Source organism: Triturus cristatus, chromosome 12 (genome assembly GCF_964204655.1).
Source record: "Triturus cristatus chromosome 12, aTriCri1.1, whole genome shotgun sequence".
NCBI classification, from domain to species: domain Eukaryota; kingdom Metazoa; phylum Chordata; class Amphibia; order Caudata; family Salamandridae; genus Triturus; species Triturus cristatus.
This window is the reverse complement of record NC_140595.1, coordinates 77,719,420-77,735,751: the sequence shown is the minus strand read 5'-3', so window position 1 is coordinate 77,735,751 and position 16,332 is coordinate 77,719,420. Positions and strand designations below refer to the sequence as shown.

Here is a 16,332-nt window from a genome sequence, read left to right as displayed (position 1 = left end):
ATACTCCCTTCTATTTCAATCCATAGTACGGACCTTTCTTTGTGGCTCAAAGCAACTGCCTTATAGCTTGTGCTACCTTAGATGTTCTGTTGTCTCCTGACATGTAGAGTAAATAAGCATTCAGAATTAGATTATACTGTCATTTTGAATGTTATACATGCAATGTAGCAGACACTCCTAATAATACTTTAATACATTTGTATATTTAAAACAAAAGTACGTGTGAGAAACCAGGGCTTTTTGCAATGTCCCCTAACTTATTGCCCCCATTTTGACTACTAGAAGCTGGTTTTCTGATTCTGATTGTGCACTGTGCTCTGCTAACTAGACCCAGGGCCTGTGCTCTGATTAAAAGTACATGGTTTCATTGAGGGTCATTACAATTTGTACTGACAATCTGTCTGTAAGTCTCTAGTATATAGTAGGGCATATACGTTTAGAGTCCCAGCAGATTTAATGTACTTAAGTGTGCACTGCTGTGTGGCCTAATGTCATTTTAAAAGATACCCCTGCTTTGCAGGCTGCTTTTAGCTTAATATTATTTGCAAATTCTCCTTTGGTATTAAAGGTACTTCCAAAGTCTTAAACTTCCTTATTTTTACACGTACGCCACCCCCTAAGGTCTCCCCTAGGATCCCCAGGGGTAGGGTGCCATGTAACTATAAGCAGGAATATTATATGTTTTAAAAGCATTGGTGAAGGAAAAATTGCCAATTTTGTTTTTTCCTATTGTTGTGCATTAGTTCTATAGGCTAGCCTGGGAAGGCTTTATTAAACTTTATTAAAGTCTATCTATTGACAGGAGTGAGCTAAAATGATACTCAAAGTGTCATAAAACGAACAACATGCCAAGGTTGGATTTATTATAACTATGACAGAAAAGAAGTTATGGAACTTGATTTTCTGTTGAGCCTTCAAGCAGCCTCTCCTTATTGGACAACCTTTGACAGGCTGCGCCAAACTTCTCTGATGAGGTGTGAAGTGGTCTGCATAGAGACAAAGGACATCTGGTGGGAGGTGAACTGCTGCAACCAAGCACAGGACAGGAAGGGGGCTGGGTAGCCAAACTGGTCTTCAAAGAGGGAATGAAAGTTTAGGGCAGGAACAGGCCCATCCCCACTTCCTGCACCCCCAGCCAGATGGGAGCCCCAGTAATTGAATTAGCAGAAGGGCTGGAAGGGGAGTGTTAGCGAACATTAGCTACACCTGTAGGTTGGGTTAGCCAGACCTTGAGCTCCCGGAGACAATTTCTCAATTTTGGATTTTGCAAACAGTGTTTTCTGGGACAAAAATATGCCACACTTTGGAGGAAGTTGTCATACCCATTATGGCTTTGGTCAGGGCTGCTTCCCTGCACCCCAGAAGCATGGATAAATATGGGAGAGCTGCCTTGCAACGCAGATCCCTGCCTGGAAGAAACAAGAAGATGAAGGACTGCCCTGTTGAACCCCTGGCCTGCACCAAGAGGACTGCATTCTGAAGGACTGCACCTGCTGCACACTTTGGGCTTCAGCAAAAGAAGGACTTTGCCTGAAAGTCTGAGGAGTGAACTCCCTGAAAACAAGAGGTTAAAAGAGCTGCAGCTGCATCACCTCCACTAAGAAGATGCATCACCTCCACTAAGAAGAAACCATCTGGACAGCGGTCAGTGGACATTTAAGGATTTGACCAGGTGCATTGTGGGCCTTGTAGTCCCAACTTTCCAAGGAGCAACTCAGAGATTCTGGAACCTTGGATTAATGTTGTGGACACTTCAAGACCAGTAAAGGACCATTTGGAAGAAGAACCAGAAGTTTGGAATCATTTAGAGAATGTTTCTGTCGTAGCGTGTTAAGCGCGCCGTCGAACCGCAACCCGGCCTGAAACTCAGGTCCGTCCAGCTGAAAGCTCTGGAGCTCCAAGACCTCCATTATTTCACTGAGGCCTCGTGCTGAAGCAAGCTGCTTTCGTCGACTCGCAAGCCAGCCTGACCAGGAGCCTCACTTGACGTCAAGAGAGAAAGCTAAAAAAAAAGTGACTACATCAGAAACTAAAAACTTGACCCGCCCCTACCCCTCACTATATTCGATCCGCACACCATCTTGGTTGGCCTGAAACGTTGGGACTTTGGTCCCAGTCAAGTGCGACCAGAAGTCCAAAGTTGGGGCTTTTGGCTTTTATGCACTAGAAAATATTTATTATTTAAAAATTCATATCTCCGGTTCCCTACATTTGATTTCCATTTTTTGGGTGTCATTTGAATCATAAAATTTTTTCCTATTGTTTATATAAATTGGTGTTGGATTTTTATTGTGCGTTGTGTCTTACTTATTTAATGTATTGGTGTTTTTAAATGCTTTACAGACCGTCTGATAAGTTAAGCTTGTCTGCTCAAAGCCAAGCTAGGATTAATTTATTGAGGACTTAACTGGGCCTTATTTGTGACTGTGGTATTATTACTAGCTGTAGGTACCTACCTGCACCTACTAATAAACCACCTTCCAACAACATGGAAAATCAATGTGAATAAATTAAAGATATTTCCAAAACATTAATAGCATTTACTAAAATAAAATGTAATCAAGTGACTTTTCTATTAAAGTCAAAACTTCTTGACCTACCATCCTTTGGCTTTCCTCGGCCCAATTTTGGAATATTTTCTGACTTTAATTCTTCCTCTTCATGAACGAACGCGTCAGGATTGTTTTCATCAGGGTGTAAACTAGAATCACCGGAGTCTGCAGGACCAGGACTTGTGTCTGCGTCTGACGTTTCATTGTGGAACTCATTGTCGGAGATATCAGTGCTTACTTCTATCGCAGGATGAGGGTCCTCCAGCTCCGTGCCATTGACATCCTCGCGGATCGGCACAGAGTCCACTGAACCTCTTGCCTCATTCTCATCTTCAGCATCAGGCAGCCTCAGCTCTTGCAGTTTTTCTGTCACAGTGATAATGTCCTTGATAACTACTTCAGATTGTGTAACTAGGTAATGTTCAGGAGACTCAGTGTATGGGTTGAGTGATCCTGAAAAAGAAGTACAACATTAAATAAACAGATACTCCAAAGACTTTAAAACATCCACTGACAATTCCCTTGCCTCATAAGATGTACATGTGGAATCCAAAGCATTTACAACAGTCAATTCCAAATCAAACACCAAACATCATACATAATCTGTAGACTTATCCTTTCTTTTGTTTTTTGTACTATTCCTCTACAAACTCTTAACAACCAATGTTCAAAAAGACCCCATGGAATTCCATGAGATAGCAATACATAATAAACTACTGTATGACATCTGGAAAGTGTGAATGGGCATGCTACAGAAATTTAACATCCACCCCGTACCCCGTAGTAATGGAGTTGTCTTCTTACGGGCCTTTTACCAGCATTATATATTTAGGGACTACTAAACCTTTCACTCACCCATATTCAGTAGAGCTGGCGCAATGTTCATCTTAGTTTTTATAGTCCTGCCATCTGAGACAATAGACGATAAGCACATGCTTCCACTTTTTTGAACGTGATGTTCTGGCTTCTGTGCCTGGTTACTTCACGTGTTTGAAATTATGCAAGTAGAGTCTCACTTAACATTTTGAAAGCAAGTAGTGGTGTTTTGGTGACCTAAATCGTTACAGGGTTGCTTCGCAGTATCTGATCCATACTCCCACCAATAACTTGGTGAAACTTGGGGGCCTAATTTAAAGTTTGGTGGACAGCCTCACGGGTTGGCGAAGACCCTGGCGTCGCTCCCCCCCCCCCCCCCCCACCATGTGTAGGATCACCCATCATACCACCTGCGCCTGCCGGGCAGGGATCTCAATATTAAAAGTGCATCGATGGGTAGGGCACGTGCACTTTCACTTCTGTTGAATGTTGAGCCAGTGACCATGTTGAACTGACCAGCTCAGCATTTTCTTTTTCTTTTTAGTAACAAAATCCAAAAATTGAGAATGCGGCTGCAAAATCCCAAAACTGAGGTTGCTGCTGCAAAGCAAAAAACAAATGTCTTAGTGCTTCAGGGAGGTTTGGACTTTTCCCATCTTGTCTGTCATGCCTTGACGTTGCTCCTTGGTGGCGGAGGAACCGCGGGACCATGAGAGTCCACTGGCAGAGATGGATAAGGTTCTACCAACAGAAACCCATTGATTCTCACACCTCTAAATGGGGTGGGGAATGGTGATTTTGGAGAGGCAAGAACACCATCAATGTATGGTGGTCCTTCCTCACCACCAAACTCTGCCCCTCAATGTATATTAAGGATAGATGCTCAGAAGTGTTCCTAAACTAAACTTGTCAGAAGGGAGGAACACGTTTCTGCTGTGCATTAATGCCCACAAAATATGAAGGCATTTCAATTCCACATTTGTAAAGCGTGAACTTATCACCCCTAAGGGTATCCAGGCGCCGGCTGGAAGATTAACTGAGCTATTGCCCAGAGCCACATGATGCTGAGCTGATGCCGGGGATCGAACCGTGAGCCCCGCACTCCGGAGTTAGCCGCTCTGGCTGCTGCGCCACACCTCTCCCACTCTAGGGGAATATTCTTGCTATGCTGCTTCCCCTACACTTATTTATATATTTTTTCTATGTCTAGTTTTCTTATATATTTGTAAACCATATCTCACAGCTGGTTGCCACATCCGAAGACATGAAGATTATGGTCACAATAATAATTCTTGAGCATAAGAGCAGGATGTGCCCCACTGGGTTGTGCTTGTGATCCTCCAAACCCCCCATGTGTACATTATGGTAAAAGCCCTCTGAGTGAGCGTGCCTTTCCCTTGCCCCGCCTACACAGTGGGTCTGGCCTTAGGCACCTCACATAGAACAAAGGACCTGATTGAGAGTTCAGCGGATTCGTTACTCCACCACAAACATGATGGATATCCCATCCGCTGTATTACAACAGCCATTGGGCATAATGGAGTTGTAATATGGTGGGCTGGAGATCCATCACATTTGTAACACAGTAACCCATCCGCGGAACTCTCAGTCAGGCCCATTATTGGGCGGACTCATGAAAAAAGTAACAGGAAAGCGTAGAATGTACATCTTGGCCTGAACGTATCACTCATAAAATCTTCCAGGGTAAGGGTCCCCCTATTCTAAGAAACCTGATCAAACCATACAAAGCCAATCGAAAGTTATGCTCCGATGACTTTCACTTGGCCGACACTCCAAGAATTAAGAAATCCCGGACAGGGTGCCGACTCTTTTCCTACAACGCCTCCAAGCTCTGGAACTCCCTGCCTCTGACCATCCGCAGACAAACTAACCTCCTTACATTCCGCAAACATCTGAAAACCTGGCTTTACCCGTAACTCCACCTGCTCTCTAGCATCCTCGCAGCGCTGGGATGCCTCCGCGTAGCCATGCGCTATATAAATATCATTCCATTCCATTCCAACGTACGTTTACATTAATTTTCACAGCGACTCTGGCTGGACAAAGTCCATATGATTTTGGTGGAGTGCCCAGTCTGCCAAACTCTAACAGTACTCAGCTATGTGGCCTGCAACTTAGCAGCAAGCTTGCCAAATCTCATAATTTTTGCACTCTGTATGTCTGACATTTCTTATTTACTGATTTCAGTAAAGGGCTTTGCAACAAGAATGGTTGTGGTGTGCTGGATGCAAAAAGAGGCGGGGCTCAATCAAGAAAGATACAAAAAAACTGAATCAAAGGATTGTAAGACATAATAATGCTGAGTTGAATGCTGTTTAACTTTTAGCAAAATGTAAGTATCAAAACAATGTATCAAAACAACAAAGAGCGAGATAACATCAAACTGCTGTTCCTGGCTTGAGGTCCTTACCTCGGTAGCAATACACGTCATAGGCTGCGCTGGAGTCAGGGAACCCTGTCTGGTTTCGGAACAGGAAGATGGTTTTCACTCCCGGAGAGCTTCCGCCGCAGCGCTCCCGCGGTGTGATGATAGGGTACCGCACGCTGCCATCGGACAACCAGCCAGGGTTGCATTGGTCAAGACCGTCGTTCCAGGCTGCATAGAGCTGGCCGGTCGTCGCTATTTCGGCTCCTAGCTCTCTGCAGTGGTTCTTGGCCTGCTCCAGGCTGAATTTTGTTGGGGTGGATTCCAAAAACACCTCTCCTACAACACAAAAGCAAGATTCATTGCACAAGATAGACAGCTAGACATCAATAAAAAAAGCAGCAGGAACCTCCTTGGCTGTGCAAGTGTTTTGGTGTCTTTTGGATGCTGGAACTTCATGAATTCTCAGGTAGTAGGCTTGTGTCACTGATTTAATGTTCATCACTCCCTTGTGTCATGTGGGTGGATGACCAAGGGCCTGCTCACATAGGTAGGCCAATGCACATATGGATTCTGGACTCACCATTGTCTGCATGCAACTTACAAGGCCCATGCTTTAAAATGTAAAGTTAGAGAAAGACACTAATTCATGAACACAAAAGTTCATGCCTTTGTGTTCAAGGTCCTGCCATCAGGAGTGAAGCTGTCAGTAGTGCAGTAGATGCAGTGGCGCTGGAGCCAGGGGTAGGCGCGGCCGACACAGGTAAGAGCGGTGGAGTGGGGCGGGGGGAAGTCAACAGACGACAGGATAGGTAAAATTAAATATAAAAAACATAAAACCACTTACCTTGCGCTCGGTGCATTGCCGACTCGGCGATGAGGTAAGCGAAAGGTAAGTGGCTTTATTTCCTTTTTATTTAGTTTTCCCTATCCCGTCGTCTGTCGACTCCCCCAACCCCACCCCGCACCGCCCCACCACCACACCACTCTTACCTGTGCCAGCCACGCCTGGCCAGGGGTTTGAGGGACCCTCTGGACTCTGAACCCTAAATACAAACTAATTTGTTTACGAGGTGTTGAAAACCCATGGCACATTGCTATGCCCTTGCCTGTAATGCAAGCGGGGGCTTATTACAAAGCGACTTCCTTTGCACAAGACCGGTGCCATGTTCATACACGTGAAAGGAAAGGTGACCGTCAATTGCCGCAGATCTGTGTGCATCACTTTGCTTGCAGAGGATGCATACAGACCTTACACTTTCAAATCTCTGACCCAGCTCCCATACAAATATTGCACAGTTCAATTTATGGAGACATTTACAATATGCCCATGCTCAAAACTCCCATTGTGAATTTGCACTAGCACAGATTTTGTTCATTAACAAAGCAAATGATTCAATGCCCTCCAGCCTTTTCCCATTGACACCTGTGCATGTCATACAAGAGCATTACAAGAATTTAACCCAAGAATTGTGCATCTGAGTCAAAGATTTGATTCTGAACTATGTTTGTAGGGACCAAACCTTTTAGAACAAACTTATTAGCCCCTGCTTATTTTTGGTAGCCTGTTGTTTGAGGCCCTCCAGATGTTTCCCATTGGACACCAGTTCGTATAACAGTCAACTAACATAAAATCTATGTTCCCAAAAGTTTTAGTTGAGAGGCTAGAACTTGACCAGATTTGGGATCTGGTACACCCTACCACCGACTTGAGCATGTTCTCTGCATGCTGGTGTCTGGAAGATTTTAATCCGGGGAGTCTTTTGGTTTCTAAAGGTCCCTATACAGATGTTTAGCAAGATCCAAATTCACAACAGACATTCACTGAGCATGGAGGAAATAAAAAATAGCTCTATGCCTGAGCCTCGGGAAAAAAAAACCCTCCCATTTAAAGTATGACCTCTTGGAATCATGGGGCAGATTTACTAACATTTTGCGGCGCACTTGTGTTACAATAGTGCTCGCTGGAAAGTTGCTTGAAAGTAACGCAAAGCAGGCATTCATTGGCGCTCTCTATCAACCACCCATGGTTTGCTGTGCAAAGCCCTATCTCAGCAGCGGCTCCTGGAGGGAGTGCTGCGGGGCGGTGGGGCAGGGGGTAGTAAACTCCTGGCAAATGTAACAAATTACATTGCGCGCTGCAACGCAAATGACGTTGCAACGCGCGCAATGTAATTAGCTTTATTTATTTATTTATGTACTTAACTCCGGTCGGCCGTATGCCAGAGTTTACAACCCCCCACCCTGCCCCTCCCCCGCCCCGCCTCACCGCCCCACAGCACTCCCTCCCTCCTATCTTCTAACAAAGGTAGACAGGGCTTTGCACCCAAAAATAATGGGACATATTTACAAAAAAATGTCTGAGCGTGGTGTTATGCCAAATTTGGCAAGCCGTACTCTGACATTTTAAAAACGCAGAGATGTGCCGTATTTACAAAAATATGGCACACCCCTGTGTTCCCCCTAGCGCTGGTGATAAAAAAGCAGCCTCGCGCCAGCGCGGGCACCATTGCACCATGTTGCAAGGGTGCCTGCTCAGCAGGGGCGATTGTTTATGTGGAGGAAGGGACACCGTCCTGACCATAAACAATCAATAAGGGCGATTTGCCCTTTCTATGTGTGCTGCAGAAAGCAGTGCACGTAGAATGAGCAAAAAACAAGGAGAAATTAATAATTTCTCCTCATATCGCCATTCTAAGACCCGGTATTACTGGCCTTCGTTTTTGGCGCTGTCTCAGCTTTGTAAATCTGGGACAGCATCAAAAAGCAATGGGTGTTGCAGTGGAATGCCCACTGCAACACCCTTTGTCCACCCCTTTGACGCAGTAGACTGTGTCGGACAAGGGCATATTTACAAAGCGGCGTTAAGTGGCTTAGCGCCACCTTGTAAATATGGGAAATGGCACAACGCCACTGGAGTCTCAAAAAAAGTGACCCTCCGGTGGCGTTAGGGGCTTGTAAATATGCCCCCAAGACTCTTTCAGGCAGGCGTTACAAAGGAAAAATATTTTCATTTTTGGTGCACTGTACAGCACACACCCAAAGTGTGGAAAGTTTTACCGTTTGTCCAAGAATGGTGTTTTGTACTGGACGGGGGCACTTCCTGTACAAAACCTATGGTAGACCTCATGCACACACCTTTGTACTATATTCCATAGGTATGTGTGTGGTGCCAGCCTGCCTGATTGTGTGCCAGCACCAGGGTAAAGAGCAGCAGTGCTATATATTAGCAGACAGGAGGCTGTCCTGCTCACTCACTTTCACGCAACGCAGTGCTGCCCGCGTGGATTTTCCAATGAAACACCCCACAGATTATGTGATAAGCAAATACTTCAGAATGCAATTATAACATGGATGGATTACCGTGCAGCTCCTCAACATAGCAGTATACGTCGTACATGTCTTCGGGATCCACCACTCCGTAATTGCGAACCCCGGGGTGTCCGTCCATGTCTCCATAGCAGCCCTCCCGGGGAACCTGGATCGGGTATCTGCCATGGTATTCAAGAGAAAGTTTATATCATAACTACAGATGTAGGGATTAAAACCACAAGTACAATAGATGCTAATGGGCTACCACTCCTGGACTACAACAGTGAGAAAATACATTTTAAATCCCCATTACTGATTAGTGGTATATGAATCATGTCAAATTTGACACCATACAATGTACACCACTACTTAGAACAAGGTGTGCAAAATTCACAAAATTAGTTGTACGTTATTGGCAACATTTTGGGAAAAGGATGTGAAATTATGCAGAATTATGTAAAATGCAATTGGCATTATATTTTAGCATGAAATGCATTCTTGGTTCCATTTTGGACACGAGGACACATTTTGCCCCCCCCAAAAAATAGCCCAAGAAAATGCAAACAACAGCCTGTTGCTTTCTGGTCGTTCCTGTTGTTCATGTGGGGTTGTGCTGAATTGTTTGCAATGAACATCCTGTAGTTACTCAATGTCACACAATAGGGTACGTTTTAGGAAGTTCATGTAACAAGCGTAAAGCAAAATTACCAAAATTAGAAGAGATCACGCCAGCATAACGGTAATTTCACCAGGGCCTAATCAGAACATTATTACCACATGAACCAAATGGTTGTATGTCGAAACCACGCAGGCTTTAATCACGCCTGCCATAATAACACAGTCCGCACAACAAATGCGTCTTTACGACGCATTCCGTCACAACGGGAGTCATTACAACGACTTGCCTTAGGGAAAGCGATGGAGTTACAATAGTATTATTTACTACTTCAATTCCAGTCTGTGCAATAGTAGGGAAAGTGTTGAACTTAAAGTCCAACATCCATCTAACATCTCTTTCTTAATGCAAGTCGTTCTAACGACTTGCATTAAGAAAAGGAATGCATTGCAAAAATACATCCGTGGTTTGGACCGCGCTGCTAAGGCATAGCGTGGTTCGAGCTGCGGTATAAAGGCTGTTTCCCGAACTAAAGCACTTCTACCTCTTTTTTTCCGCTTTTCAATAATGCTTCTTTCCCCTACTATGAGCTCCATCCGTTCTAGCTCTGTTCATGACGTAATCAATTCCAGTGGAAACAGTTATTTGTTTATTTTGCAGATTTTTTAGAGTACTAAAAAAAGAATAGGTAGCTGAGCGCGTTATACGGAGGATAAGCCTATGAAACTTTAGGTACATAGTTGTATAAAGTTGTATATGTAGGAGTGTGTAAAGATGCAAACTTTATTGCCTTGTGAGGTTTTGTTCAGGGCACAGATCCAACGGTGGTGTCAGCGGTCATGATGGCCGTGTCTGCTTTGGCGGCTGAATCCAGCAATGAGGGTACCCGCAGATGACGCACCTTCAGAAAGTGTGGGAAGACCTACATTGTGATTTCAGATCCCTGGAGAAACTTAAATGTAGGACAGATGATGACAAAGTTACACAAAGGTGTGTTTGAAAGAGTTGTATTTTCAGTTCATTTCTGGAAGAAGATTCAGCATAATGGATGCCATATAGACAGGGTTCCCTATTGTCGGTGTGCAGTTGTTGAAAGATTGAGACAAAGGCCTGATTTAGCATACACTTAAAGAGGCAAGATGTCCTGGCCACCATATGCAGAGTGCATAAACATCTAGGCACTTTAAATGGGGCGGGCGAGGGGCCATCTGTCACTTTTTGACAGACATTCTGTATCCACCAAACTGTAAATTTGGGAAAGGAACGGGGTCCCTGCTAAACTGATACTAAGCCCAGGCAGGAAAATTACTCATTTTGAAAAAGTGGAAAAACACCGGGCACAGTGTATATAATCTATAAAACGCATATCACCTCTAGACAAAAATATCAATTTTGAACTAGAAATACAATCATTGATACAAAAAACATATGAGTTAATTGTAAATTTCTTTTTTAATATTCTTATTTCTTTTTTTATACAAAAATATTTTTTTTAATAAATAGAAAATATACGCAAATACATGAACTATCTAAATGATGTTTATAACCACATATGTTCTCTTCCTATAGACCAAAAAAGATATGTACATCTGATGATTTCATAACTTTCAATTCATATTAATGTACATGATATAGTTTAAATACATCACTTATTCTTGTTATACACTCTATATTTTGGATCAAAGGCAATAAGTACTAGACAATCAAATATTGGCAGCTTGTTAACAAACAAGTACTGAACATTCAAAAATGGCGGTTTGTTGACACACAACACGTTTCGGCTAGGCCTTCGTCAGGAATCTGCTCATAGTGGTATACTCTTGAGCTTCTCGATTTGACTACCCCCAAGTAGATATGGCTGCAAGAGACCTCTATCTCGACTTTAAAATGACTTATAATAAAGTCTTCTTATCTGTGTTATTTTGATCATACTTATGTAATTACTTCTAACTGTGCCTCTATATTGGATGCTGTTCAGTGGGCTTCAAACCTGTGGATAAAAAGTACCATGCTCTTCGTGGAGTCAACAATCAAACTGTAAATCGGGGCTGACGTCCTCTCCTCTGAGTATTGTATCAGAATATCATTGTCAGAATACCATTTGATTCACTGAGTTCGAAATATTGTTTACAAAGTTGTTGCCCCATTGGAATGAATGATAAAAAGTACATTGGTCATGGGACATAGGTGCACTATGTGGCTACCATTGTGATTGGACAGTGCCCTATTTTAAGAAGATGTTGGCTTTTATAGAATAAGAATAGAGCAGCATTATCAGATGACAGGCTTTGACAGGAAGATGGATATAGGCACCATTTGTGATACCTCATTGAAACTGGAAAGGGATCCGTTTTTGAATGGTGCGCGTTCTTAGGAAAAGAGATATAGACGTATGATCTCATTGTGCTTGCAGACAGCGCTCTTTAAAAGGTATAGCAGGAGTCTAGGCACCATGTGAGACTATCATAACACTTAGCGAGTTCTCAATTTTAACATGGTCAGCTTTCATCGATAAAGGTACATAGGTACCATGGATACCAATTTTGGACTTGAAGAGCACTCACGCTTAGGATGGTTGAGTTTCATAGACAAGGTGTGTGGCTGTGTTTTTTTTGGCCCTGTTTAGCATCATTTTTTGTTTTTGCTGAAAATAACTCCCAAAGTGTGAATTTTAATAAAATATAACTCAATGGCCCTGGCATGGAGGGAGTTGTCTCCTTGTGCGCTAGGCCATTGTGTGTTTTCCCTATACAGGACCACCATGCCTTGCATGGCAGTCCCTAGCAGGAAAAATATTTATGGTCACCCTGCCCTCATTAGGGAAGGGGCAGATTTCACAGTCACCTCGCAGCCTGGGTGTGGATGGGCTGCCAAGTCAATGGTTTCTGTTGGCAAAGCCAGTTCAGTATCTGTTGGCATATGTTCTGCTGCTCCCCCACCTCTAATTTGGAGGTTTGAGCTCCAGGTTGGAATGCATAGAATCTGCTATATTTTGGCATATGCCCTATACTAAATGATCGCCTTGCATAAATTAGCCCCGAGATGACATTTCACCGACCGCTGGCTGCAAAATAATATTTCAGTGCATCACATGCTAGTTGTCCAATATGATGAATATGGTATAAAAAGTAAAAAAGCACAGACTTTTAAAGTAAGCGTTTCTGCTCTAACTTTAAATGAATTCTTTTAAAACTGCTGCCCACCTCACAGTCTGGTCTGCGATCCAGCCGGCATCACACTGCTCATATCCGCTTTGGTAGGCAGCAAACAGTTGCTCTGCTGTGGCTATATGGGCACTGATCCTGGAGCATGCTTCCTGCGCTTGGGCAAAGGTGAAGGCATAGCGTGTGAAGCCCTCCCGATAGAGGAAGACAACTCCTATGGCAGAGAGAAGAAGCTGTAAGACCATCATGGCAGCTGCTAGCATGGCGCAGCATTGAGCGAAACATCATTGCCCAGAATAAAGCCTTCATCAGGGCAGGAAAGTGTTTATTACCTTTGACATTCACCTCCACCAGATCGTGGTCATCCTCGATTCCATGCTGAACATCACACCTATATATTCCTGAGTCATTTGATCTGAGTTCAGACAGGACTAACGTGACATCTGACGTAGACACTGCATAAAAGGGTAAGGCGACTCGAAAGCGGTAAGCTTCACTGATTTTGACTTTCCTTCCTCGAGCCACTAGGATTTCCACCTCCTTTTCATCTGTGATGAAGCTCCATTTCACCCGAGGTGTAGTCAGTGCAACAGGGAGGCTAGAAGTTAAGGTTTCCACTGGGGCCAGATCGGTAATATGGCACGGTATGGTGAGGGTACCAGAGAGGACGGCTTTTATCGGTTGATGTTGGGGAATGGACACTCGCAGAGCTTTCTTGTCATCTGTATGGGGATAGAAAAAGCCTTAAGAGACAGGCCCGCAACCAAAAGCACAAAAAACATAGCAAACAATGGATGCTAAAATAACAAAGATTTGGTCAATTTTTTAATAGTATTTGGGGAAAACATGCATTGTCTACCTTATGGTGTACTGCAGATGTTGACTAGTATAGCTTAGCATCCGTCAAACTCAAAATAAAAGACATGAAGTCTGAGGATGCTGGCGATGTGTCAAAGAGCTTAAATTATACTTTCGAGCTCGACCACAAATGCTGTCAGGACACGTGAAGAAACTTCTGAAGTTCTGCGGAAGCTAGTTAATCCTTTTTTCAAATAGATATCTCTTAGCAAATGTTGTTACTGTGCCCAATATATAAGATTCAAACCAGCACAATATAATCACAATGGAAATTATTTGAGTATGCTAAACATTACATACTTGACTCCCTTCTCTAGAGAGAAGTTAGGAGACACCACTATTCCCGCCTTTTATTTACACTCTCTACTCTTTCCCTCCCTTGGTACCAGATGGTTGATGTGCTGGCTACTCTAATGTCATTTTTGGGATGAGCAACGTTGTGGAGCAATATTGCTGATTCAGCTTTGTTGCAGATATCTACCGTGAAACTATGGTGTATACCAGAGATTGGACCCCAACATTCCCATGAGCCCAATAAATGTTATGCCGAATTTGCATGGTGTTGGTTTATTATGCAGCTAGGTACCATTAGACTGCTCTGTGGTACCAAAATATTGAGGCCCATATTTATGAAACATTTGCGTTGTTCTTGTGTTACGCAAGGCGATGCAATGACAACACAAAGGATTCAGTAATATTTACAAAGCAACGCAAGGCCTGAACGGCGTGGCCTTTTGTGGTTTTGTAAAGAAATGCAGCACAAAGCCAAAGATGCTGTTTGCGCTGTGTTATGTTACATTTCATCTTGGGAGACAAGTGCATCATGCCCGTTCTCATGAATCCACCCATGGTTTTGGGTAACCATGGGTGGAGAACTCCGCTCCGCCCATGGAGTGTGCGGAGTTTTGCCTACTCTGCGTTTCACTGAGAACACGGAGTAGGCAAAACCCCGCACACTCCGCGGTGGAGCTGGCTTGGCCTGTCCCCACCTCCCACTTGCCCTATTATTAACAATTGCTAAAGTTTTAAAAAATAACTTTATAGCACCTTACCTTATCTGCGTCATCTGTGGCGTCCCCGGCTGGCCCCTTCCTCTCTTCATCTTGTTCGCAGTGAAAACTGTGCATGCGCGGGCGCCTGCGCATGCTCAGTTTTAACCGCGATGAGGAGAAGAAGAGGCCAGCCAGGGACGCCGCAAACGCCGCAGATAAGGTAAGGTGCTTTAAAGTTATTTTTTAAAACGTTAGCAATTGTTAATAATAGGGTGGGCGGGAGGCAGGTGGCGTAGCGGAGCTACACGGAGCGCCAAGGAATTTGTTATCAACTCCGTGGCGCTCCGCGTAGCCCCGCTACGCCCATTACGCCCAGGCTTAGTTTTGGGTGAATTCCCAGATTTACACGGCCATCTTGGAAGTCGGCGATCTAGTCCTTACACTAATCATCGGCTCAGGCTACACTTAAATTTGGGATGGCGCCGACGCGCAGCGGATGTGCGCAGTGGGTGTGCCGCTGGTGTGCCGAAGGCACGCCTAAGGTAAGCCCGTCTGTGCCCGTCCGCGCCCACCAGGGGCCAGGAACCCTGCCCAAATTACCATCCCCCTGAAAAACCTATTACATACACTAACACAGAGCTTTTGTCTATGAATATAGTAGCTTATCCATTGTGCATGCATGCTTTGAGAGCAGAACTGCCCTTGATCTGTCCGGTCTGTGGGTTCACTGGAGAGACCAGGGTGCCTATTGTACAGGGATTGGATAATAGGACGGTTCACTGCAAAGCCTGGAAGATGGGACTAATTAACTGTAGATCCCTCCCTAAGCATCAGGAAAGCACAAGCAGCCTTCTTTGAAGAAAAAATAGCAAGGTCCTCCAACTCCTCTAAGGAGCTCTTTAAAATTGTCAAATCACTTACCACAATAGACCCCAGAATAAACAGCTCCCAACATTCCAAAGAAAGATGCAATGGGTTAGCCTCATTTTTCAAGAACAAAGTGGAAAATATCTACATTTCCCTCCACCCTAACCCCACCACGACATCAGGTGCCCCAGAGCGGCCCCCATAGCACTTTAAACTCCTCAAGGAAGAGTGAACAAATGGGACCGCCCCACCCCTCGGCCCCTGCCCTCCTGTCCTTCCCGAAAATGAACGAAGATCTGGGGTGCTCCATATTACAGAATATTAAATCAGGATCCCCGCTAGACCCGGCCCCACCTCATATCCTTGCCCAGGGTGTGAAAGCTGTTCTCAGCCAACTTTCCAACCTAATCAATCTCTCCTTTGAAAATGGCAAGGTACCCAAAGAGTGGAAACACGCCATCATTAAACCCCTGCTACAAAAAAACACATCTTGACCCCGCAGTTCTGGCCAATTATCGCCCAATATCGTTGTTGCCTATCTTAGGCAAGATTGGAGAAACATGCGAACAGCACGATCTCTAGTTTCCTTGAAAACTACAACATCATACACCAGACCCAGATGGGATTCCAACCAAAACACAGCACGGAGTCAGCCCTGCTGGTGGTCACTGAAAAACTCAAATCCATCCTAGACCAAGGGAGAACCACGGCCCTAGTACTTTTGGATTTAAGCGCAGCGTTCGATACGGCAGACCATACAGTGCTAATC

General features: G+C 44.3%; 1 protein-coding gene across 2 annotated transcripts in view; it reads right to left on the bottom strand.

Annotated features, from left to right (window-relative positions):
- Positions 1 to 16,332, bottom strand: part of BCAN (brevican) — a 141,735-nt gene that overhangs the window by 53,839 nt on the left and 71,564 nt on the right. For both annotated transcript variants that reach the window (XM_085637650.1, XM_085637649.1), the window contains exons 3-7: positions 13,179 to 13,568; positions 12,886 to 13,060; positions 9,118 to 9,245; positions 5,800 to 6,093; positions 2,601 to 3,005 (exon numbers count right to left, since the gene is read on the bottom strand). In XM_085637650.1, coding sequence (XP_085493776.1) covers positions 2,601 to 3,005; positions 5,800 to 6,093; positions 9,118 to 9,245; positions 12,886 to 13,060; positions 13,179 to 13,568 — 1,392 coding nt within the window. The remainder of the gene's footprint in view (positions 1 to 2,600; positions 3,006 to 5,799; positions 6,094 to 9,117; positions 9,246 to 12,885; positions 13,061 to 13,178; positions 13,569 to 16,332) is intronic.